Here is a 26,971-nt window from a genome sequence, read left to right as displayed (position 1 = left end):
CCAACTACAACTGCCCCAGCAGCACAACCCTGCCCATCTCCAGCCCCACCACCACCACCGTCCGCAGCACTCCAACCTCCACCGAGGTCACGACCTCCACCTCCACGCCCTTCTCCTCCACCGCCACGCTGCCCACCTCCTCAGAAACCACACCGCAAACCTCCACCAGCACCAGCAGCCCCACGCCCACACCTACCACGCACTTCCCCACCCTGAGCTCCACCACCACCCAGTACACCAGCACCGCCTGCGAGCCCGAAATCTGCTCCTGGAGCGAGTGGTTCGACGTCGACTTCCCCTCCAAAGGGCCCAACCAGGGAGACTTTGAAACCTACCAGCACATCCGGGCCGCCGGGAAGGAAGTCTGTCAGCATCCAAAGGAGATCGAGTGCCGGGCGGAGCAATACCCCGACCTTCCCATCCAGTCCGTCGGACAGGTCGTGCAGTGCGACGTCCACTTTGGGCTGGTGTGCAAGAACCAAGACCAGACGGGCAAATTTAAGATGTGCCTCAACTACAGGATCCGCGTCCTCTGCTGCAGCCCCAACTACAACTGCCCCAGCAGCACAACCCTGCCCATCTCCAGCCCCACCACCACCACCGTCCGCAGCACTCCAACCTCCACCGAGGTCACGACCTCCACCTCCACGCCCTTCTCCTCCACCGCCACGCTGCCCACCTCCTCAGAAACCACACCGCAAACCTCCACCAGCACCAGCAGCCCCACGCCCACACCTACCACGCACTTCCCCACCCTGAGCTCCACCACCACCCAGTACACCAGCACCGCCTGCGAGCCCGAAATCTGCTCCTGGAGCGAGTGGTTCGACGTCGACTTCCCCTCCAAAGGGCCCAACCAGGGAGACTTTGAAACCTACCAGCACATCCGGGCCGCCGGGAAGGAAGTCTGTCAGCATCCAAAGGAGATCGAGTGCCGGGCGGAGCAATACCCCGACCTTCCCATCCAGTCCGTCGGACAGGTCGTGCAGTGCGACGTCCACTTTGGGCTGGTGTGCAAGAACCAAGACCAGACGGGCAAATTTAAGATGTGCCTCAACTACAGGATCCGCGTCCTCTGCTGCAGCCCCAACTACAACTGCCCCAGCAGCACAACCCTGCCCATCTCCAGCCCCACCACCACCACCGTCCGCAGCACTCCAACCTCCACCGAGGTCACGACCTCCACCTCCACGCCCTTCTCCTCCACCGCCACGCTGCCCACCTCCTCAGAAACCACACCGCAAACCTCCACCAGCACCAGCAGCCCCACGCCCACACCTACCACGCACCTTCCCCACCCTGAGCTCCACCACCACCCAGTACACCAGCACCGCCTGCGAGCCCGAAATCTGCTCCTGGAGCGAGTGGTTCGACGTCGACTTCCCCTCCAAAGGGCCCAACCAGGGAGACTTTGAAACCTACCAGCACATCCGGGCCGCCGGGAAGGAAGTCTGTCAGCATCCAAAGGAGATCGAGTGCCGGGCGGAGCAATACCCCGACCTTCCCATCCAGTCCGTCGGACAGGTCGTGCAGTGCGACGTCCACTTTGGGCTGGTGTGCAAGAACCAAGACCAGACGGGCAAATTTAAGATGTGCCTCAACTACAGGATCCGCGTCCTCTGCTGCAGCCCCAACTACAACTGCCCCAGCAGCACAACCCTGCCCATCTCCAGCCCCACCACCACCACCGTCCGCAGCACTCCAACCTCCACCGAGGTCACGACCTCCACCTCCACGCCCTTCTCCTCCACCGCCACGCTGCCCACCTCCTCAGAAACCACACCGCAAACCTCCACCAGCACCAGCAGCCCCACGCCCACACCTACCACGCACCTCCCCACCCTGAGCTCCACCACCACCCAGTACACCAGCACCGCCTGCGAGCCCGAAATCTGCTCCTGGAGCGAGTGGTTCGACGTCGACTTCCCCTCCAAAGGGCCCAACCAGGGAGACTTTGAAACCTACCAGCACATCCGGGCCGCCGGGAAGGAAGTCTGTCAGCATCCAAAGGAGATCGAGTGCCGGGCGGAGCAATACCCCGACCTTCCCATCCAGTCCGTCGGACAGGTCGTGCAGTGCGACGTCCACTTTGGGCTGGTGTGCAAGAACCAAGACCAGACGGGCAAATTTAAGATGTGCCTCAACTACAGGATCCGCGTCCTCTGCTGCAGCCCCAACTACAACTGCCCCAGCAGCACAACCCTGCCCATCTCCAGCCCCACCACCACCACCGTCCGCAGCACTCCAACCTCCACCGAGGTCACGACCTCCACCTCCACAGCCCTTCTCCTCCACCGCCACGCTGCCCACCTCCTCAGAAACCACACCGCAAACCTCCACCAGCACCAGCAGCCCCACGCCCACACCTACCACGCACCTTCCCCACCCTGAGCTCCACCACCACCCAGTACACCAGCACCGCCTGCGAGCCCGAAATCTGCTCCTGGAGCGAGTGGTTCGACGTCGACTTCCCCTCCAAAGGGCCCAACCAGGGAGACTTTGAAACCTACCAGCACATCCGGGCCGCCGGGAAGGAAGTCTGTCAGCATCCAAAGGAGATCGAGTGCCGGGCGGAGCAATACCCCGACCTTCCCATCCAGTCCGTCGGACAGGTCGTGCAGTGCGACGTCCACTTTGGGCTGGTGTGCAAGAACCAAGACCAGACGGGCAAATTTAAGATGTGCCTCAACTACAGGATCCGCGTCCTCTGCTGCAGCCCCAACTACAACTGCCCCAGCAGCACAACCCTGCCCATCTCCAGCCCCACCACCACCACCGTCCGCAGCACTCCAACCTCCACCGAGGTCACGACCTCCACCTCCACGCCCTTCTCCTCCACCTCCACGCTGCCCACCTCCTCAGAAACCACACCGCAAACCTCCACCAGCACCAGCAGCCCCACGCCCACACCTACCACGCACTTCCCCACCCTGAGCTCCACCACCACCCAGTACACCAGCACCGCCTGCGAGCCCGAAATCTGCTCCTGGAGCGAGTGGTTCGACGTCAACTTCCCCTCCAAAGGGCCCAACCAGGGAGACTTTGAAACCTACCAGCACATCCGGGCCGCCGGGAAGGAAGTCTGTCAGCATCCAAAGGAGATCGAGTGCCGGGCGGAGCAATACCCCGACCTTCCCATCCAGTCCGTCGGACAGGTCGTGCAGTGCGACGTCCACTTTGGGCTGGTGTGCAAGAACCAAGACCAGACGGGCAAATTTAAGATGTGCCTCAACTACAGGATCCGCGTCCTCTGCTGCAGCCCCAACTACAACTGCCCCAGCAGCACAACCCTGCCCGTCTCCAGCCCCACCACCACCACCGTCCGCAGCACTCCAACCTTCACCACCATGACGCTCTCAGCCTCTCCTACTTCTTCTGTCCTTCCATTTACACCTTGTTTCTGTAAAATTGGCGATGCTATTTTTTCACCTGGTTAGTGCACCTACTTTACTAAATTATATATTTTATTTTTTGGTCTTTTTCATTTTTAGCATTTTTACTCTGAATTTTTTTATTACAATCTTATATTTTTTAACCTTTGTATGTTATCTTTTATTGTTTATCTTATTTTATGTTCTTTTTTTTTTAGGGGATTTGATTTATAACAAAATGGATAGTGATGGATGTAGATTTTATGCTATTTGTAGTCCAAAATGTACAGTTGAACGTCACACTGTAAACTGTAGCATCTCTACTCCTTCTACTACTACTTCACCTCAGTGGTCCACAACATCAGCTACTTTGCCTACATCATCTGCAACAGTTCCTTTTTACGGTTGTGTTTCTGCTACCTATCCTCCCTTACAGGTATGTAGTTTCTCTGGTATGATTGTTGAAATAATATGAATATTAGGTTGCTAACAGAAAGGAACATCTTACAGTCTTTAAACCTTATCTTTGGGGTTTGGCAGAATACATTTTTCTATTGATGGTCATTATATATTATATAAAATTTTTATGTACCTTCATTATAATTTTTTTTTTCAGACTGAGATATCAAGTTACAGTAATATTTTTTTTACTATAACTTTAATTCTTGTTAAATATTTTCTGTTGTACTTCATTTCACAGATAATAAACTTTCTTGTAATAATAACAATAATAATAGTGTATGTAGAGAGGATATTTTTGTGTATATTTTTTTTCTTCATTAAAGAGAAAAATTAGGAGAATAGGGAGGCCTGTATCTGTTTCTATTCTTCTGCCTTCTTACCTGTACTTCAATTCACATTTTTGAGAGGGTTTCTTTTATTTGATAGTGATGTTCTGTGTGGTACACACATGTACATGGAATTATGGTACATATAGCTAGTAAAAAGGACATCAGTTCCTTTAACCTAAACCTAACCCTCCAAACCACAGAAGACATCCTCATGCAGAAGAAATAACTGGAATTAAGGTTCCCACCTCCTTTTGGCATAAAAGACTGTACAATATTGACACCTTTGTACTATCAGTGAAGATTTTTATTTTAGTCTTTACCTCAGATTCTGAAAGCAAAATAGTTTTGTGCCTCCATATCATGATCAGAAGTATGAATACCTCTGGTCACACATTCATTTTGTTTCCAACACCAGCACTGCTGGAAATAATATGCCATTAAACTAAAAATATGAGTAAAGTCCATTTCTGTTTGCAAACTCCTGTGACAGCAATTTTTTTTTTTTTTTTTTCATTTTGCAGCCGGGTGAAAGATACAAATTATCCAACTGTACAGAACTCCTCTGTAAGGGAAACAACAAGGTAGAAATAATCCCAACACACTGCCCACCTGTAAAGGAAATTACTTGTGCGAATAAATATCCAGCAATACTGGTACCTGATGAAAACGGCTGCTGTTACCACTATGAGTGTCAATGTAAGCACCAGAAGATTGAGGAATATATATTTTTTAAAAAAGCAAAGCTTTGCATGGATTATATGGGCATTTTGTTTTCCTAGGGTTGCTATATAAATTACAGTGTATTCACTTCAGTTTCTAAATCTTTCTTCTACAATAATTTTAATGTTAATATTCTAAATATTTTTTCTCTGCCAGGTGTGTGCAGTGGATGGGGTGATCCTCATTATATTACTTTTGATGGAACCTACTATACCTTCCTTGAAAACTGCACTTATGTCTTGGTGAAACAGATTGTACCTAAATATGACAACTTCCGTGTCTACATTGACAATTATTACTGTGATGCAAAAGATGGACTTTCCTGCCCTAAATCCATTATTATTTTCTACAAATCTGCAGAAGTTGTGCTGACCCGTCAACTCATGAATGGTGTGATGACCAATGTGGTAAAACACACTTTTCATTTCTCTCTTTTTACAGGAAAGAAATAAGATCCATACACTTTGCTGATTCTCCTTTGAAATACAGTCCATAAAAATAGCATATCACAGAGCTGATGAGGGCAGAGGGTATCATTAGGAAAAAAAAACACGATTACACCAATTTCTAAGAACAAAATGTCAGAAACAGCTTAGCACTATGCAGATATGAATATTCCATGTGTGTATACATAAATAACACTACAAAACAGACTAATCCAGCTGATAGACAAGACAGAATGTTTACACTGGTGCTTGATTCGTGTTTCATAAAAACTAAATTATTTGTGCCATTCACTTATGTAAACAAGCACATGAAAAAAACAAATGCAAATCACAAGCATGATTCTTCTCTCTTTGTGAAGATGGATATGTAACCATTATCAGGTGGATGACTAAGGACTGCTTCATCTATATAGGGAACTTTAGGTACCAAAGAGATCCATGACATTACTTCTCCTTCAGTTCCCTGCTGGGAAGAGAGGTATAGCTGAAGAAGAGGGGTGATCGGAGGTGTCACTTCACCTTCATGATCCTAAACTAATGCTGGCAAACCAGTGAAAACAAAAAGTCAGTCCTGCCGTTACACTGGGAAATTTATTAGTTGATTAGAGAACATAAAGAGGTGGGAGGAAAAGTTTGTACCAATATGCACTCTCCCCTTACACAGCCATGGCAAATTCTCCTTAGCTAAAGTCAAGAAAGGCATGCAGAAACAATTAGTCTGGTGATTCTCTGTGGAAGAAAACTGTAACTTACAGTTTTAACTCTTACTTAATTCCGATTCAATGAGAAGAAAGTTACAGAATAATTCCTGGCAAAAAGTTGGTATGCAAGTACGTCCACCTTTATTAGATCATATAAGATACAGACTGCAAATGGAACAGATTAGATTAATAAATAAGTATGACCACTATATAAAACCGGCACCAGGGACATTTGGCTTAATTTTGAACAGAGACAACTCTTCCAGTGCCAAGCCATATGTAGCACAGTGTAACACTGCAGCAAAGTTATTACATTATAATGGCAGGAATATTTCTGTAATAAATAAACTACAACTCATTCTCATACAAAAAATATTTACAATAACCAAAATGACAAGGCATACAAAGAATATACTTGGATTTAGAATGCTGTGCATTAGCATATATATGCTGTTATTTCAATGCCAATGAGCATTGGATGTGATAGATAACAACAAGCAGTTATGTTCAGTAATGAAGATCAGAAAATACTTAATTTAAAACAATCAGGCAGAAGCAGTGCTTACTCACAAGTTGGTTTTGTTGTTTTTTTTAACCCTGTGTTCAGATGTACTTCAACAAAAAGATTGTCAAACCAGGCTTCAAAAAAGATGGCATTTCTTTCTCCACACTCGGCATCAACATGATTGTGGAAATACCAGAGATTGGTGCAACCATCACCTTTAGTGGGATGATTTTCTCTGTGAAACTCCCATTCAGCAAATTTGGCAACAACACCGAAGGACAGTGTGGTAAGATGAATTGGAGGTGGAACGCTTTCCCCAGCCTACCATGGTTATTCTCTCCCACTCTGGCTATGAAGCCTTATGATTGACTGAAATCTTTAAACAACAGTAAAATGGAAATTATATCAGCTCTGCTCTTCCACTTCTGTGGGATCAAAAGACCAAGATTTCAGCAACCTGTTCTTTTTCTTTGGGGCTGGAGTTTTAGGTTTGTTTAGTTTTCCCTAACCGTAATTATAGTTTGTATAATTATAAAGAAAGCACTCCCTATGAAGCAAAGCATCTTATACATTTCATGAGATCCTCACATGTAAACATAGTATTAGCACAATAATGTATTCTGCACCTCTAATGTGGCTTATGAGACTTACATAGCTTGTCTCTTCCAGGAACGTGTACAAATAATAAATTAGATGAATGCCGCTTACCAAGTGGTAAGATAATTTCTTCCTGTCCCCAAATGGCTCATCACTGGATTGTTGATGACAACAAGTCCTGTCATGGCATACCAATACCACCAGTTGTAACCACACCTCCACCAAAGCCGCAGTGTGAAACACCTCCTCTCTGCAAGCTTATCTTGAGCGAGTAAGAAAACAATTGACTTAATTAACTCATTCTAAAGAAAACTGTCTCCATATCTTACAAGAAGAGTAAGAACTATAGCCCTAGCATGTGATAATAGCTGAAAATGTTAGCTTAATAACAGAATATGTATACTAAAAGGTATTTTCGAAAGAAACTGCTCTTCTTTAATGACTTGCATGCCAAAGATAACTGAGCAATGAGAGGTGAAGTCAGAAAATCAGGAATGCAGCAAGCACTGAAATCCCTGCTCCCTGGTTTGTGACAATACAGATTTATGTTATCTTTCTCCCTCCCTACCTTCCAGGGTATGCTCATTTACTAGCTTAGAGGTGGACCTGCTGGAAAGCAGCTCTGAGAAGGATTTGGGAGGCCTGGTAGATAATAAATTATCCATGAGCCAGAAATGTGTCCTTGTGGCCAAGAAGGCCAATGGAATCCTGGGGTGCATAAGGAAAAGTGTGGCCAGTAGGTTGAGGGAGGTCATTCTCCCCTTCTACTCTACCCTAGTGAGACCACATGTGGAGTATTGTGTCCAGTTCTGGGCTCCCCAGTTCAAGAGGGACAGGAGAGAGTCCAGTGGAGGGTGCCAAAATGACTGGGGGATTGGAGCATCTCTCTGATGCGGAAAAGCTGGGTTAGCTGGGACTTTCTAGCCTGGAGAAGGCTGTGTAGAGACCTCATCAATGCCTATAAGTATCTAAAGGGTGGGTAGAAGGAAGATGGAGCCAGACTCTTTTCAATAATTCCCAGTGACAGGACGAGGGGTAATGGGTACATGTTGGAACATAGGAAGTTCCATTTAAACACAAGGAGAAACTTTTTTATTGTGAGGGTCACAGAGTACTGGGACAGGCTGCCCAGAGAGGTCGTGGAGTCTTCTTCTCTGGAGATACTCAAGACCCATCTGGATGCAGTCCTGAGTAATGTGCTCTAGGCAATCCTGCTTTACTGGGGGAGCTGGACTAGATGATCTCTAGAGGTCCCTTCCAACTCTGACGATTCTGTGACTCCGTGATTCCTTCCTGAAGTGCGAAGTCCTGTCTCATAGGAACAGATTTTCTATAAAGACCAGTTAGTATAAAAGGTGTTTTTTTTTCTGTGTGCAGGATTTTTGCAGAATGCCATGCTGTAATACCACCAGAACCATTTTTCAAAGGCTGTGTTTTTGATGGCTGCCGCATAGCTAATGAATCCATGCAGTGTTCCAGTTTGGAGATATATGCTACAGAGTGTGCTTCTAGAGGTGTCTGCATTGATTGGAGAGGCAAGACCAACAATACATGCTGTAAGTATTGCAGAACTCAAAAATGTATGTGAGAAATGGTAGTAATTAGTCTTTTATTCAGAAAACACATCTTACATCTAACACTTGACTACTGTCTACATAAATACAGCTATGTCTTTACTCACAGAAGCTGCAGAAGAAGGTAAAGATGCAGTCACTTTTGCTACAAAAATGCATTCACTGACAATTTTTTAAATATTTTTTTTCTTCTTTTTCCATATAGCATTTAACTGCCCAGCAAGCATGTTATATAAGCCATGTGGACCCATTAATCCTGCTACCTGTGACCCAAGGTACGGAAAGACAAAGAAAGCCACCCCAAAACACCTGCTTTCCTTTTTACTATTTTTACCTATCTACTTTCTTTAGAAAATGGAGTTACATCTTCTCAGTTTGAATAATTGATTCAAGATTTCTAAGTATCAGTCAGCTCTTGGAATATGCACTTCCTGCTGCACTTCAGAAAATGCACATTCTTTTGTCTCCCTTCTATCTGACATGGTGACCTTCTGCATACACTGTACTTTTTCCTGCTTCACTACAAAAATGTTGTACTCAAATACATAAATTCCTCCCACTCCAGGGTTGTTGAGCTTCCCGCCTATGGAGTAACTGAAGGATGTTTCTGTCCTGAGGGAATGATACTCATGAGTCAAGACAGCAATGTGTGTGTCACTGAATGCTGTAAGTTACCTGTAGCTGGTTTGGGGAATAAATTTTTATCAGAATTGATAGTCAAGGGGACTGTGTTCTACTTCCATCTTCTACATGGTCAGGTCATGGCCTCTTTAAGCTTCTTTAGACTTCCCATTTAAAAATAGAATAATACTAATAAATATTACCTTTTTTCCATCTTCTTTCCTTACATGAGACCTACCAAGATGGTAGAAGTCTGCACTTCAGAAGAAAAAATCTTCACAGTATTTCTATTTGAAACTGCCCAAATTTACTCCTTTATGTCAGTTTTTAGTGGTCTAAATCTCCATTATTTATTTATTTGTTTGTTTGTTTATTTGTTTATTTTTATTTCCAGCCTGCAGGGAACCAAGTGGAATATCCAGAGAGGTGAGTATCACAATCAATGTGGTTTGTCAAGCACAGACAAGTGAAGCTTGTATTGAGGAAGACTTTAGGTTTTTTCCAGATGTTCATTACCTTTACTCTTAAAAGTAATTATGAGTGTGAGAGAAGAAATCACGTTACTCCCAAAGAAATTTAACAGGAAGTGATGGAATTTTCTTTCAATAACCATCACCTCAAATACTGAAAAATTAAAATAATAATAATAATAATAAAAGAAAATTAAAAGAGAGGGGAAAAAAACCAAACCAAAACAAAGAGATAGATGGCAGTAGTGGAACTTTGAAGTATGTGCTGCTTATATTTCCACAAATTTGGCTTGCTAAAGTAGCTAGACATCCAGGGACAGACAGATAACAAAGTTTACCTGTTGCTGACGACATTGATAGTCTGCATTCTCGGTTCTTCAGATGCATACAAATTATAGAAATTTTTCTCTGGAATGCTGATGAGGCTGCTGATGGGTAACCTCTACCCTGATGTGAGCCGTTGGCATTCTGCTCAAGCCCCTGGGCACAGAGGACACAAGTGGCAGCTTTGCAAAGAGTAAGGAAAATGTTTTGGTTTGGCACTTTCCCCCGTAGGGCTCGGTAGACTTTTTCAACATTGACTAGCTGTCAGTTATGAAAGAAAGCTTTGTAGTTTTACTGTACATGGTGTATATGAGAAAAAGTTACCATAAATTCCTGCTCTTGATTAGCACAGTCCAACAGGATGGAATATGAGATCCAGTTGCTTATGAATATGCTTGTTGTGCTGTTCTTTCTCCAGCACGTGTTGATAGTCTAGATACCATTGTATCCATGAATAAGTCAACTAGAAACAAACAGAAATACTTTATTTTTTTTTCCTTCTTCTTCTTTCTTTTTATTTTTTATACAGCCAGGAGAAAAATGGACAAAAGATTGCCAGGAATGTGTCTGTGACAAAAATACACTTAAAGTGCGCTGTAAAAAACACCAGTGTTCTCTGACACAGCAAGTATTTTGTGATGAACCAGGTTACGTGCCTGTTCAGATACAGATACCAGAAGATCCATGCTGTACCAGGACTCAGTGCTGTAAGTACTGTCTTAGTTCTTTATTATGGGGAATATATATTCATTTTGGGGAACCAGAGCAAAAAATTACCTTTTTTTTAATACCTTGCCTTGATTTCATAATGCTTTTCTCCCTCATCCCACTTGCTGGGACCTCCTTGCAGAACATTTACTAGATGCCTGAAAATGAAAAGCTTTTACATAGTTAGACACAGAAATGTAAATAGAAATCTCCTATAATCAAACATTCAAAGCCTTTAATGCTGCCACCACCTGAAACAATATTTGAAAAATATTGAAAGCATTTTCTGTTTCAAAGGCCAATATATTTTTTTTTTCTTAAAAAAAATGTCTTTAACATTTAAAAATTGTTAAGATCAGTTCTCTAGCCTCTGAGTGTCATCATATTTCCCAGTTGGTACAAATTTATCTTTGGAAGTAACTTTTTCCAGCAATAACCACTCTATTCTTCTCAAACAATGCTTTGTTTCACAAAGATTATGAAAAAGCCCATTCACTTAAAAAATAGCTGGCTGGGGAAATTGGTCATTTGTCTAGCTCATGTAAATAACACCATGTTGGCCCCATGGAAAAACTTCTGCAGTTCATGCAACAAAAAATTACAATAATTTAATATTTCTGAGTTCATTATTTTCTATATTCTCTTATTTTAAACAGACTGCAACACTAGCCTCTGCCCCGAGGTCACACCCCAATGCTTTGAGGGACAGGAAGTAGTAACAATAATGCAAACTGGAAAATGCTGTCCTACCTTTGAATGCAGTAAGTACTATGCACCTTCTTCATGTGTTATCCACTCCTTTATTTTTCTAAGTTTCTGAATACAAAAACATTAAAAGACAAGTATGCAAATTATCTGTGTTATATTGGGACAACAAAGCAGCAGGATTTTTACATACTGCTGCTTCTTAAAACTTGCATCTCTACGACACCATCTTTCTTCCTTCTTTACAGGGCCTGGCTGTGTCATCAATGAAACCTACTATGCAGTAAGTACACAGAGTAACTCACTATAAAAATACACTTTTACATAGGTTCCCAATGCAAAGTTTTTGAGACTTCTATCACAGACCATATTTTGCAGAAAATCTGAGGTAAAACATCCTTAATTATTTAAACAAGGTTATAGAACAACATCCTCCTTACAAATGAAAACATTTTCTGCTCTCCTTTCTGCATTTAATTCCAAAATGGGTAATACCAAAACAGAAACTCTGATTAAATAAATTAGCTAAAATTGTATTAAGGATAGTTTAGCCCATACGTAATTCAGCTTTGTATTGTCAGTGATGTACAAACACAAAGTAAATTGCTTTACTGAGTAATAATGACTTTTATTCTGACTTCCCCTAGCCTGGAACTGTCATTCCATCAGGCCCCTGTGAGGAATGTACTTGTTCTGAATCCTCTTACTCAGGCCCTCACCACACTGTCAAGTGCAAGCCTGTAATCTGTGACACATACTGCCCAGAGGTGAGTGGTACTTTGCTGTCACTAATTCCTACCTGACTGAGCTCAAATATATGCCAATTAACGTCAGTGTCCTTACTCAATATCATTTATTCTCTATTTCTTTCACAACAGGGTTATAAGTATACAAAGCAACCCGGACAGTGTTGTGGCACATGCAAGGCAGAGGCTTGTATAATGACTGTGGGAAGCAACATTACACGTGTGCTCCAAGTAACTATCCCTGGTTTAGTTCCCTTTTGGTCATCTCTGCTAGTCTTTCCTCTCTTTCCTCTCCTTGACTTTGTCACATTTATTTGCTGCATCTTTTCTGATGTTAGACAAATGCTTATTCAGGCAGAGAAAGGACTTTGACACTGCTTGAAACAGCACCTCGAGCCACGAGACTTCCAGAAGCAGCTGTTACACTGAACAATCATTTTCAGAAACCAACACAGAAAAATACATAGGAGAAAGCATAGGAGAGCCTTCAGCTCTGAAGATAGAGCATCCATTTTTATCAAAGTATAATTTTATCTATATAGACAATTTTCTGCTCCATACAGCCAATCTCAAGTTGGCTGAGAGCTTTAGGACAGGATGTGTCAGTGAAGCCAGCAGAAATTCTGCCATGAATCTGAATGGACATGCCTATAAATTCTGATGACAAGACCATTGACACACATACTGATCTTTCCAGAATAGTCCACATACTTATCCTATCAACACAAAAAGTTTGTCCATATCCTGATAAAATATGGCCTCTTCAGCTGGTTAATAAAAAAGACTTACAGCAGTATGAGAATATGGCAATTGTTCAGAATAACCAAACCACAATAGACAACAATAATAAGACACTGTTGGGTTTTTTTTGTTTCATTTTTATGTAAGAAGATTTTCATTCACTTTAATTTTAACTATTTTCAGGTTGGAGAATTCTGGAACCCACCTGGTGATAACTGTACAACTTACTCATGTGAAAAACGTGATGACCAGTTCATTCAAGTAGTCTTACAGAAAAGCTGTCCTGCCTTTAATCCTGATGAGTGTGATCCAGTAAGTACTCTTCTACCAGTTCTCATGTTTGAAAAGGTTACAGTGGCTAACACAAAAGAAAATACTTAGTAGAAGCATCACACAGGATGTTGCTCTTATTTTATCCTCTCCAAATCTGGTCCTCATTAAATTTCATTTCAGAAAAGCAAATCAGAATTAAAATGGGTGATATATCAATTCTCATTAAGAACTGAGCACAAGAGAAAAGGATAAAGCATAAGGTTTTGGATTCCTAAAAGTGGCAGGTGACCTAGAGGCAAGAGTCTTATTGAAAGTGGGATTTTTATTACTAAATTATTTAAGATTATAAATTCTTTTTTTAGAATTAACTTATTGAGAGCAAAGGTAAAGAAAAATAAGCTACTTCACTTCACAACATCATTCAATTTAGTACAGCTCCAGGTAGATTAGAACCAGCCCCACATATCTGGGGTCAGTTCTTTCATTAACTGTGTAACCCTCTCTCACATAATCTTTCACCTACACTGACTTTGGTCACTCAGAATATCCTACATGTACTACAAGCTTTACAGCTGAAATTTTACTGTTGAACTCTGATGACAGCAAGACAGTTACAGTCCTCCTCAATGTCAGCTTTCAAAGAACTCTTTAATATTGAACTGTAGTAGTTATGTACCCTTAATATTTAGTCTTGCTTGAAATTAGATTCCATGTAAATATAAAAAAACTTTCTGGTGCCAGAGAAACTTAGAAAGCAGGGAAAGTCTTCTCTTCAGTATGCAAATATTCAACCTGACTTATCTTTTTGTGTTTTCCCACTCAAGAATGACATCAAGCTCTCTGATGATGGCTGCTGTAGAGAGTGCAAAAGGATAAAGAGTAAGTAATGGTAATTTTGTTAAGACTGAGTAATGATAATATGTGCCTTAGTAGGTATATTAGTCCATCTTGCATGGTAGATGCATAGACAGAAGAGGTGAACACACCAAGTTTGGGACCACTGCCTCATACTGAGGTAGAAAAGGAAACAGGTGGAAAAAGAAAGGAACAGAACATTTCCAGCATGCACTTTAGGGTCTTGGAAAACACTGATATGGTGAACTTTCCCATCTCCTACTGGTAAATGCTAGTCTTTTTGTGGGAGGAAGAAGATTATTAATGCTCTCCAACTTCCACAGATACATTCTCTTTAAGGGAGAAAATTAAGCCAGTCCTGGGAGGTCAGTGTGCACTGCACAGTTGCCACAGTACTGCTTTTTATTTCTGCATCCTGCACCTAAGTTGCATTAAAAAATGCTGAATTTTTCATTTATTAATAACACAGGCAGGAAAACTAATAGTTTAGCTCTCCGAAATTAAAAAAGAAATGCACTGCGACCTAATTTCTTGTTGCAGCTCCTTTCATCCCGATCTTCTACTATGACCTATTATACACAGATATCTATTTAAATACAGATATATTTTAACATATTTTCCCTTGGTTTGTAACAACTTCAGTTTGTCAGAAGCACAGCACTAGTATGGTCATCAAGTATCATGGATGTGTGTCTCCTGCACCTGTTGAGATGTCATACTGTGAAGGCAACTGTGACGCTTATTCACGGTAAGTGGCATAAAATACAATTGTGGTCTCTTGTCTTCTACTCCTTATACTAGTTACATAAAGCAAATCACAAGTAATTTTGTCATATGTCCAACATTCACCCAGTCATTGGCTCTTTCCATTGTGCTAACTAGGATTTTTAACAGACATGATGTTGTACTAGCTTAATTACTTCAAGACTCACAATGTTTTAATAGCCTGTTCAGTGTCATAGTGAACAGACCTAAGTTTTGATTTTGCTCATGTAAAAGTGAGGTTATTTGTTCTCACTAGTCTCTCATTTTGCACTGGCTTAATATGTTATCTGGATTAATTAATTTAGTTTTTCTGTGCCTTAATGAAGAGCTAGATCCACCCATTTTTACAATGAGGAGCAGCTTATACTTCATCACAATACTTTGAGAATGGTAATATTGGACAAGAGTCCCACATGCAAGGACACAACTTTTGTTTATATTTAGTCTTGGGTGGGAGGGGCAGTGGTATTTCTTCTTAAATTTCTGAATTTTTCTCTTTTATTTGTTCTGTAATCAGATATTCCCCAGAGGCTAACACAATGGAACATAAATGCTCGTGTTGTCAGGAAACTGAGACCAGCCAAAGAAAAGTGACTCTGACATGCAGTGATGGAACCCATCTTGACCACTCATACACCTATGTGGAGAAATGCAGCTGTGTGAGTGCTGAGTGCGTTCCCCAAGCCAGCACCCAACAAGAAACAAACCAGATAAAGGCTTCAAAGGAACAAGCAAATTAGAACTACAGAGAAGTCAAACGAACTCTAAACATAAGACTAAAAAAATAACAAACTTAATAAATAAGTAAATAAAATAATTTTTTTAAGTGTCAAAAGCAGCTAAAATTTGGGATGAACAGATTATATTTTCTCCCTAGAAACTGATTTGTATGTCTACATTATTTCAGTTTTCATTACAAATACATCTCCCATTGTTTTTTACATCTTTGCTTTTACACCTGCAGCATGAGATTGTTTTGACATTTTCTGTTACATTTTTTATCTTCTGAAAAGTGTGCTACCGTAAGACTGAAGCTGGATTAACACATGCACCAATAGACCAAGTCTATTATGAGAACAACATTCTTTGCTGGATCAAAGCTTGCCTGTGTTGACATAATATAGACACTTGACAATATCTAATATTTCCATTGATGTAGACTGACCTTTTTAATAACATTTTTAATTCCAGTTCATTGAGAAAAACAAACAAACAAAACCCAAGGAAAATTGTACCTCTCTGTTTCTTCTTTTTTTTTTTTTTTGCATTAAGGAAAACTTAAACTGCTGAAAGTCATACCTTCTCAAAACTCTAAATGTCAATATTTTAAACAAGTTATGATGGACATAGTTTCCTATATATTCTGGTGAGAAAAAGAAGGAAATCTGATCATAAGAAGCTGCTACACACTACTCTTTGTTTACATAACATCATCAGCATAGTAAGTGTATGAAACTAGAGATTTTTTTGTTTTGTTTGTGGTTAACTGTTTACAGAAGAAGTATATATATATTTTTTTTTGCCAACAGGGGCATATGAAGGATTTTTGTAAACAAATAATAATAATAATAATAATAATAATAATAATAATAATAATAATAATAATAATAATAAAAAAATTCTTTCCTAGGGAGCTTTTAAAAGTTGAACCATTGCTATTTATTTTGTTTTTGGAAAACTGATTTATTGGATCATTTTTTTCAGAATGAATGTTATCCCATTACTTAGTCTTAGTCATGTTCTCTGGGTGTGGTATGTTTTCTTCTATTTTGTTTTGGAATATTGTTTATGTTTTGTTCCTTATTAAACCAAGTAATGATGATTAATAAATTTTAAAGCATTTTACAGCATGTCTCCTTTGACTTTTCACTGAATCCCTCACATCAGAGCTGCTGGCCCCACAAAATACTTGTTTCCCATCATGCTACATTCATTTCTCAATAGCTCTACATCAAAAGTCAATCTAGACTGTGGAACTTAACCCCTTCTAGAGTTTTGATACTGCTTTGAATGACAGGCACTCAAACACAAAATACTGCAAGTGTTCCAACCACCTCACTTCAGATGCTAGCAATTAGTGAGCTTCCAGTAGGCAAGCACATCTTCGAGTCTCTACATATTTTGTAGCTCTGAAAGTTCTTTACCTGACAGACAGAAAGTATTCAAAGTATTCCAAACCAGTCTCAAAATTTAGATCCTATTGCAACATGCTTAAATCTCAAACCTGAAATTAGGCTGTTGTAAAACTACAAGTTTTGACAGTTTGCTATGAAGGTTCAATCACACTGTACTTTGAACCAGCCATAACAGATCTGGCTGTAGATTGTGTAACACCAAGCAAGATGCTTTACACAATTTACAAATTACTACTCTCAGATCAGTGGGAGAACAATGAAAAATTAAAGGATGACCTTTCTCTTTGCCTAAAGTTTGGACAGCTCAGTAGAGGGAGTAACAGGGTAACAACACAGGCTTTCTGCAGGTGTCCTGTAGCAGCTTAGGCTTTCTCACCTGTTTTCTTTTGCAGAACAGTAATAATGCAAATAATCTCCTATTCAGAGGTGAGAACTGAGTTCTCCTTGAGGATCACTAATGGCATCATACTTCTTGCTGGCAAAAATTCCTAACTCCTCCCAGCTTCCTGTTGACAAATTTTTAATTCACTGTTTTTTCAAGTCTTAAGGCCAATGAGGCCCCAGCTGGCATACTGCTCTGTTCCCTGCTTTCCACCTACACCCACCAGGCTTCCCAGTTCAGCAAATGACAGATTCTCCTGCCTTCCCAGGCAAACTAGAAAATTATCCTTCTCCCTCTTTCTCTGCCAAAGGGAAAATAGATTGTTTATAATATAAAAACAACAACCATGCACTTCTTTAGTCCTTGTCCATGGTTAACTTCCTGAAATAACAGATTCCCTGCATGTTGCTTCAGATCACTAGTTGTTTATCCATGCAAAGCCTGTATTTTAGCATCCCGGCAGCTACAGTCTACCCTGGAAAACTCTGTGTGTATTAAATCTGTGCCACCAGCCACTTACTGCAACTCACTAAAAAAAGGAAAAACTAATGTGATAAGGAAGAAGGGAATGAGAGACACATAGTGTGTGGCATGTAGGAAGAATGAAACAGTAGAATGACAGGGACAGCAGAGGCCAAAACCAACCTAGAGCTGGTGGCATAAGAAGAAAAAAGAGAAGCAAAGGGATGGATATACTTTGGTCCTGGCATGGGGAGACAAGAAGGCAAGGAAACAAGGAAGGGAAACATAAACCTTGGCTTATGTTTTCCAAGCATAATAAGACATTTATAAACAGAGAGTGGTAGCCTCACATTTGCCAGCCCTGGTGCCCATGGTGAATTCAGCCACTCCAATATCAGTTGGAGGGACAACACAACAAGGTATAAGCAATCCAGGAGGTTCCTTGAATGTGCTGATGATAACTTCCTTCTCCAATTGATAGAGGAGCCAATGAGGAGAGGTGCTATGTTGGACCCTGTTTCACCAACAGGAAGGGCTGATGGGGAACGAAAAGCTCAAGGGCACCCTTGGCTGAAATGACCATGAGATCAGAGAATAACAGACTCATCACAGAATCACAGAATGGTATGGGTTGAAAGGGACCTCTGGAGAGCATCGAGTCCAACCCTCTCCCAGAGCAGGACCACCACAGGATCTAGGGCAGGTCACAGAGAAATGCATCCAGACAGGTCTTGAAAGTCTGCAGAGAAGAAGACTCCACAAGTCCAGTTATATTTCTGTGTCTAACTATGTAAAAGCTTTTCATTTTCAGGCATCTAGTAAATGTTCTGCAAGGAGGTCCCAGCAAGTGGGATGAGGGAGAAAAGCATTATGAAATCAAGGCAAGGTATTAAAAAAAAGGTAATTTTTTGCTCTGGTTCCCCAAAATGAATATATATTCCCCATAATAAAGAACTAAGACAGTACTTACAGCACTGAGTCCTGGTACAGCATGGATCTTCTGGTATCTGTATCTGAACAGGCACGTAACCTGGTTCATCACAAAATACTTGCTGTGTCAGAGAACACTGGTGTTTTTTACAGCGCACTTTAAGTGTATTTTTGTCACAGACACATTCCTGGCAATCTTTTGTCCATTTTTCTCCTGGCTGTATAAAAAATAAAAAGAAAGAAGAAGAAGGAAAAAAAATAAAGTATTTCTGTTTGTTTCTAGTTGACTTATTCATGGATACAATGGTATCTAGACTATCAACACGTGCTGGAGAAAGAACAGCACAACAGGCATATTCATAAGCAACTGGATCTCATATTCCATCCTGTTGGACTGTGCTAATCAAGAGCAGGAATTTATGGTAACTTTTTCTCATATACACCATGTACAGTAAAACTACAAAGCTTTCTTTCATAACTGACAGCTAGTCAATGTTGAAAAAGTCTACCGAGCCCTACGGGGGAAAGTGCCAAACCAAAACATTTTCCTTACTCTTTGCAAAGCTGCCACTTGTGTCCTCTGTGCCCAGGGGCTTGAGCAGAATGCCAACGGCTCACATCAGGGTAGAGGTTACCCATCAGCAGCCTCATCAGCATTCCAGAGAAAAATTTCTATAATTTGTATGCATCTGAAGAACCGAGAATGCAGACTATCAATGTCGTCAGCAACAGGTAAACTTTGTTATCTGTCTGTCCCTGGATGTCTAGCTACTTTAGCAAGCCAAATTTGTGGAAATATAAGCAGCACATACTTCAAAGTTCCACTACTGCCATCTATCTCTTTGTTTTGGTTTGGTTTTTTTCCCCTCTCTTTTAATTTTCTTTTATTATTATTATTATTATTTTAATTTTTCAGTATTTGAGGTGATGGTTATTGAAAGAAAATTCCATCACTTCCTGTTAAATTTCTTTGGGAGTAACGTGATTTCTTCTCTCACACTCATAATTACTTTTAAGAGTAAAGGTAATGAACATCTGGAAAAAACCTAAAGTCTTCCTCAATACAAGCTTCACTTGTCTGTGCTTGACAAACCACATTGATTGTGATACTCACCTCTCTGGATATTCCACTTAGTTCCCTGCAGGCTGGAAATAAAAATAAACAAATAAACAAACAAACAAATAAATAAATAATGGAGATTTAGACCACTAAAAACTGACATAAAGGAGTAAATTTGGGCAGTTTCAAATAGAAATACTGTGAAGATTTTTTCTTCTGAAGTGCAGACTTCTACCATCTTGGTAGGTCTCATGTAAGGAAAGAAGATGGAAAAAAGGTAATATTTATTAGTATTATTCTATTTTTAAATGGGAAGTCTAAAGAAGCTTAAAGAGGCCATGACCTGACCATGTAGAAGATGGAAGTAGAACACAGTCCCCTTGACTATCAATTCTGATAAAAATTTATTCCCCAAACCAGCTACAGGTAACTTACAGCATTCAGTGACACACACATTGCTGTCTTGACTCATGAGTATCATTCCCTCAGGACAGAAACATCCTTCAGTTACTCCATAGGCGGGAAGCTCAACAACCCTGGAGTGGGAGGAATTTATGTATTTGAGTACAACATTTTTGTAGTGAAGCAGGAAAAAGTACAGTGTATGCAGAAGGTCACCATGTCAGATAGAAGGGAGACAAAAGAATGTGCATTTTCTGAAGTGCAGCAGGAAGTGCATATTCCAAGAGCTGACTGATACTTAGAAATCTTGAATCAATTATTCAAACTGAGAAGATGTAACTCCATTTTCTAAAGAAAGTAGATAGGTAAAAATAGTAAAAAGGAAAGCAGGTGTTTTGGGGTGGCTTTCTTTGTCTTTCCGTACCTTGGGTCACAGGTAGCAGGATTAATGGGTCCACATGGCTTATATAACATGCTTGCTGGGCAGTTAAATGCTATATGGAAAAAGAAGAAAAAAAATATTTAAAAAATTGTCAGTGAATGCATTTTTGTAGCAAAAGTGACTGCATCTTTACCTTCTTCTGCAGCTTCTGTGAGTAAAGACATAGCTGTATTTATGCAGACAGTAGTCAAGTGTTAGATGTAAGACGTGTTTTCTGAATAAAAGACTAATTACTACCATTTCTCACATACATTTTTGAGTTCTGCAATACTTACAGCATGTATTGTTGGTCTTGCCTCTCCAATCAATGCAGACACCTCTAGAAGCACACTCTGTAGCATATATCTCCAAACTGGAACACTGCATGGATTCATTAGCTATGCGGCAGCCATCAAAAACACAGCCTTTGAAAAATGGTTCTGGTGGTATTACAGCATGGCATTCTGCAAAAATCCTGCACACAGAAAAAAAAACACCTTTTATACTAACTGGTCTTTATAGAAAATCTGTTCCTATGAGACAGGACTTCGCACTTCAGGAAGGAATCACGGAGTCACAGAATCATCAGAGTTGGAAGGGACCTCTAGAGATCATCTAGTCCAGCTCCCCCAGTAAAGCAGGATTGCCTAGAGCACATTACTCAGGACTGCATCCAGATGGGTCTTGAGTATCTCCAGAGAAGAAGACTCCACGACCTCTCTGGGCAGCCTGTCCCAGTGCTCTGTAACCCTCTGTGGGAAACTGTCCTTTTCTTCCCCACATAAGTCTAAACAAAATGTCTTTTAAGCCAGCGAAGGCCTCTCCTGATTATCCCCAGCTAACGAACTAAAACAGACTTGCTTCTCAAGGACAACTGAACCCAAAACAACAGATGTGGCCCGGGACAGAAAGGATGGACAACAAGCCATCCTGTGCCCCTGGCAGTCACCGCCTTAAAGTGGGGCTCACGGATGCTCATTGGCTCTGGACAGTGACACTGACTGGACAGGTGGGTCAGGGGGTACAAAAGGTGGCGAGGGCAGCAGGTGGGCCCTTCCCTCCTCCCTGAGGCCCGTTCGGACGCTTTCTGCCTGGGACACCCCCCTGCTGCGGACACTGGTGCTGGGACCCTGCCTGCCTGCCCCGGGTCCAGCCTGAGCCTCAGCGCCGAGCGTGCCGGGGTCCCGAGCCCTGGGGTCGGGGCCGGAGCCCCCTCCCCGTGTTGCTGCTGCTGGAGAGGAAACCGACGGGAGCTGCACCCGCTGCCGAGAGGCTGCCCCTCCGACACCACGGACCTGCCGTCCTGCCTTCCGGCCACCGACCGACGCTGGACAAGCCGCCGGAGGGTAACATCACCTCACACACACACACACACACATACCCACACACACATATTCCTTTCCTCATACTTGCACACACAGCGCGACCTCTTAAGGAGGACCGGCGTCGGGTTTCCTTCCCTCCTCCCTCCTCCCTTTGATCCTTAATCCTCTCCCTTAAAAGCACCTTTGCATCGCCTCCCTAAAGGACACTTGCTCATTACATACATATTGATATCCCTGGTAGCCATTCACACCTGTATTGTCCCCGAACATCATCCCTCGGTTTGTGTTAACCCTTAATAAACCTATTAGTTTGTGGAGTAAATCTTGGCTTTAGAGGCAATCTCTGAGCGTGGTGGGGTGGGGGGGCTTTCTAGCTACCACCCTGAAACACGGTCCCGCGGCGGCCGTTCCTCCGTGAGAGGCAGCGCCGCGTGTGACCCTCGGGCTCATTCACAAACCCCTCCACATTGAGAGGGGGAGTCGCAAAAGTATCCTGACAGCCGGTAGCCCCCCGGTACCGGCTTGCGACACCCTCACAATAAAGAAGTGTCTCCTCATGTTGAGGCGGAACTGCCTGTGCTCTAGCTTGCATCTGTTGCCCCTTGTCCTGTCACAGGGCACGACTGAAAAGAGATTGGCTTCTCTTTCTTGACACCCACCCTTCAGATATTTGTGTACATTAATAAGATCCCCTCTCTTCTCTTGACAAAACAGCCCCAGATCTCTCAGCCTTTCCTCATAAAACAAGTGTTCCAGTCCCTTAACCATCCTCATTGCCCTCCGTTAGACTCTCTCAAGTAAATCTCTGTCCCTCTTGAACTGGGGAGCCCAGAACTGGACACAATACTCCACATGTGGTCTCACTAGGGCAGAGTACAGGAGGAGGAAAACTTCCCTTGACCTGTTAGACACGCTCTTCTGAATGCACCCCAGGATACCACTGGCCTTGGCCACAAGAACACATTGCTGTCCCATAGATTGTTGCCCACCAGGACTCCAAAGTCCTTCTCCATGGAGCTGCTTTCTAGCAGGTCAGCTCCTAGTCTGTATAGGTGCATGTTGTTGTTCCTTCCCAGGTGCAGGACTCTACACTTACTCATGTTGAACCTCATTAGGTTCCCCTTTGCCCAGCTCTCCAGTCTGTCTAGATCTCACTGCATGGCTGCACAGCCTTCAGGTGTATCAGCCAATCCTCCCAGCTAAACTAGACAGCTTTAATTAAATACTAATAATAAATTTAAAAAATGTACAAGCATGTGCAGCAATGTGCAAAATCCTATTGTCTTCCCCCACCCCCAGCAACTCCCCCGGCATCTCCTGAGCTGGGAGCAGTTCTGAAATGTCCCGGAGCTGCTGGAGAGAGCGGCAGAGCAGACAGGAGCTGAGGGGAGAGTTGTGAGGGTCAGGAGTGCATGGGTCTGGGGATCAATGGTGATGGATAGATGGAGTCCTCCCTGGACACCAGCCATGGACAGAAGAGAAGAGAAGAAGCAGGAAGGGGCTTGCATGGATGAACAGGGAGCTCCTGGACAAGCTCAAACACAAAAAAGGAAGCCTACAGGTGGAAGTAAGAAGAGGTAGCCTGGGAAGAACACAGATAAATTGCCTGAGCAGCCAGGGATCAGGTTAGGAAAGCTAAAGACGAGATAGAATTGAATATGGTCAGGAACATTAAGTGCAAGTTAATTTGCTCCCAATTTCTCTCCCTCCTTCCCCCCAGCAGCACAGGGGGACAGGGGATGGGGTTTAGAGTCAGTTCACAGGCTGGTGGTTCCTGCCACTCCTTCCTCCTCAGGAAGAAGGATTCCTTACAGTCCTTCCTTGCCTTCCTCCAGGGTCCCTCCTATGGGAGAGAGTCCTTCACAAATCTCTCCACCATGAGTCCCTCCCACAAGGTGCAAGCCCTCTGGAGAAAGCTGCTCCAGCATGGGCTTCCCATAGAGTCATGGGCTGCTTCGGGAACAGCCACCATCCCTGGCGCACGGTCCTCCATGGTTGCAGGTCCAAGTCCATGGGCTGCAGGTCCACATTTGCCCCTCCTGGCGCCTTCAGGGGATGCTCTGCCATGTTCCTCTATGGGCTGCAGGTAGACAGTCTGCTGTCTCACCATGGGCTGCAGGGGAACTTCTGCTTGGGCACCTCCTTCCCCTTCTTCCTCACCAACCTTGGGATCTCTGCTCTGGTGCTGCTCTCACCTCTGCTCTCCAAATTGGCTGCTCTCCTCTGCTCTCCTCTGCTCTCAGGTTTCCCCATCTTTCATATGTTAATCACAGAGGCTATCTCTCTAATGGCTTGGCCATGGCCAGAGTTTTGGAGCTGGGGGAGCTTTTTAGCTTCTTACAGGAGCTACCCCTGGGGCCCCTCCCCTGCTACCAAAACCCACACCAAACCAGCACAGTTGCTCAGAGAAGTTGTGGATGCCCCTCCCTGGAAATGTCTGAGGAGAGATTGGATAGGGCTTTGAGCAACCTGATCTAGTGGAAGGTGTCCCTTGGCCATAGGGTTAGAACTAGGTGGTTTTTCAAGTTGCTTCCAATCCAAACCGTTCTATGAGTGTACAGCAAACCATGGAGGCACATAGAACCTGTGGCTGAGGGTATGCTGGAGACCCTGCCTCAGAGAAGGAAGGATCTCTCTCACAGATACTGTCCCAATGCTGGGAATGAGCATATGGGAGCCCTCAATTCAATACAAGGAGAACAGGGAACCCCATGCTTTGGGCATGAAAGAACCTGTTGGAAGGACTTGCAGGGACTCCCTGAAACATTACACCAAGTAAGTGAAAAACAGAGAGCTGAAGCGAATGTAGTAGACCAGCTTTACAGGCTTCCTAAAGTTTTCCTTTCATAGGGCCTCTCTTTGCTCTAAGTTATTGCTATCCCAGGCTGAGCAATAGCTTCAAAGTAAGCTTTTCTAAAAACTGGGATGACTGAGATCAGTTCAATACCTGGGAAAAAAAAAAAAACCTGCCAGTTTTTAAAACCATACGTAAATAATGAAGTCAATAAACAGTTAAGTGGAAGAAAGCAATTGGCGAGGTAGCGCTTTATTGCTACAGGTTAGAATACTGTGCAGGTCACACTCAGTAGATAATTAATGTCTATCACACCAGCGCGAACACTAGAGGGCTCTCGGCTCACAGTTTGCAAGCCTGGATGAAAAGTTTTACCGTCCGAAGGGTTTCTTTAAAGGCACTTCAAAATGAGCCACATAACTATTGCCTTACTTTCAAATAATTAGATAAAGTTTGGTCCTAGCTTACTCCTGAATCTGCAGGCATCTGTTCCACAAAACATACCACGATTAGTTTATGCCTCACATATATTTTTTTTTAATCATATTTGAAAAACAGATAAATTGGAGCAAAGAAATAATTCCCTTAGGACAGAACTTATTCCAGCAGTACAAAAAATATTCAAAGGCTGTCAGCAGTCCTTCCTTGGACATTTGAATACTTCCTCCACACTCAGGACTCCTGTTACATAGCCTAACTACTGCATGGCCAGGTTTTGGGGTTGTTTTTTTTCCTCTTTTCCACGCAGTATTTTAAAACTCTGCCATGTAAAGTACAAACCACTAATAAACACTCTTCAGCTATGCTTTGTAGCTATCAGTAACATACAAAATAGAACCTGAAATTGCATGTCTATTCAGACTTATGGCCTAAGAGTCCACTTCAAGTAATTTATTTGACTGTTAAAACATGATAGCCCGCTTTTAAGCCGCAGCAAGCTCTGAAAACAGCTATGAAAAAAATTAGGATTGTTAATGGCTGTTTTGGGTTAGAGCAGTTGGGTTTTGGTAGCAGGGCCACAGGAGTGGCTCCTGCAAGAACCTGCTGGAAGCTCCCCCAGCTCCAGTTCCAGCCCTGCCTCTGTCAAGCTGGTTAGGGAAGCTGGATGAGCCTCTGTGAGTAACATACTCGAGAAGGGTAAAAGAAAGCTGCAAGACAGACCTGCAGGGCAGAGGAGAGAGGGAGGTGAGAGCAGTACTGGAGCAGAGATACCAAGGTCAGTGAGGAAGGAGTAGGAGGAGGTGCCCAAGCAGAGGTTTCTCCAATCCATGGGGAGAGGGCAGGCTGTCCCTCTGCAACTCATGGAGGAGCCCACCCACAGTATAGACCACTTGTTCATGTATCGGCTATTTCACAGGAAATTAGATTATAATTGCACTACATATGTGTTGGCTTAAGACAATGCAAAACAGTACTGGATCACATACCTCACAGCAAGGTGAAGTTGCATAGTATTCATAATAGAGAACTTGTCACAGTACACTTGATCTAACAGAAACATGTAAAAAACATTTACCTTTAGCAAGGAAGCTATAGGATTAATGTAATCCAACCCTCAGTAATGCTGGACAGGATTTTAAAGACCAGTATTTCAACAGTCTTTCAGTCTTAACTGAGATTCCATCAGAAGTAATTTTTCAACCCAAACAATTCTCAGATTTCCAGTATACCCTGCGCTTTTATAAAAGGAAAAAAGGTTTGTCAGTCACTGTAAATGTATATTACATTGCTAAAGATTCCATATATATATATAAGGGGGGGTGGAGTGTGTAAAGACAAGCAAAGGTATATGTGGTACAAACTCATCAAAAATGCTGCCTCTCCTTTATCTTTTTTCTTCAGTCTGAAATGCTTATCACCAGACGTTTCACACATTAGTATGTTAAGCCAGAGCAATTAGTAACCAGAAATAAGAGTAGCCTGCATTTTTTTTTTTTTCAACTAAGTAATCTGGAGGTTCTTAAGAAGGCATCTCTGCACCAAGCTTTCTAGCAGAACATAAACATTTAGCAGAAAATTCTCAAAATATGGCTTTCTACATAAACAAAGAATGGCCCCTTACCATGTTAGCTTATCATTGATTTATATGATCTGTTCTTAAATTCTTTCCTGAAGAATTCCTCTACATCACTATCTCTGTGAGCAGC

General features: G+C 42.6%; 1 protein-coding gene across 1 annotated transcript in view; it reads left to right on the top strand.

The window, feature by feature from the left end:
- MUC5AC (mucin 5AC, oligomeric mucus/gel-forming) overlaps positions 1-26,971 on the top strand; it is an 83,440-nt gene that overhangs the window by 35,528 nt on the left and 20,941 nt on the right. The window contains exons 42-58 of the mRNA XM_051621064.1: positions 44-775; positions 822-988; positions 1,130-1,592; positions 1,674-2,193; positions 2,319-2,680; positions 2,762-3,210; positions 3,590-3,807; positions 4,684-4,858; positions 5,039-5,289; positions 6,637-6,820; positions 7,204-7,402; positions 8,509-8,687; positions 11,782-11,816; positions 12,181-12,300; positions 13,204-13,332; positions 14,118-14,172; positions 14,791-14,896. Coding sequence (XP_051477024.1) covers positions 44-775; positions 822-988; positions 1,130-1,592; positions 1,674-2,193; positions 2,319-2,680; positions 2,762-3,210; positions 3,590-3,807; positions 4,684-4,858; positions 5,039-5,289; positions 6,637-6,820; positions 7,204-7,402; positions 8,509-8,687; positions 11,782-11,816; positions 12,181-12,300; positions 13,204-13,332; positions 14,118-14,172; positions 14,791-14,896 — 4,344 coding nt within the window. The remainder of the gene's footprint in view (positions 1-43; positions 776-821; positions 989-1,129; positions 1,593-1,673; positions 2,194-2,318; positions 2,681-2,761; positions 3,211-3,589; positions 3,808-4,683; positions 4,859-5,038; positions 5,290-6,636; positions 6,821-7,203; positions 7,403-8,508; positions 8,688-11,781; positions 11,817-12,180; positions 12,301-13,203; positions 13,333-14,117; positions 14,173-14,790; positions 14,897-26,971) is intronic.

The sequence above is a fragment of the Apus apus genome, chromosome 5, assembly GCF_020740795.1.
Source record: "Apus apus isolate bApuApu2 chromosome 5, bApuApu2.pri.cur, whole genome shotgun sequence".
NCBI lineage: Eukaryota > Metazoa > Chordata > Aves > Apodiformes > Apodidae > Apus > Apus apus.
Note: the sequence above shows the minus strand (reverse complement) of the source record. Positions and strands in the feature narration are given on the sequence as shown.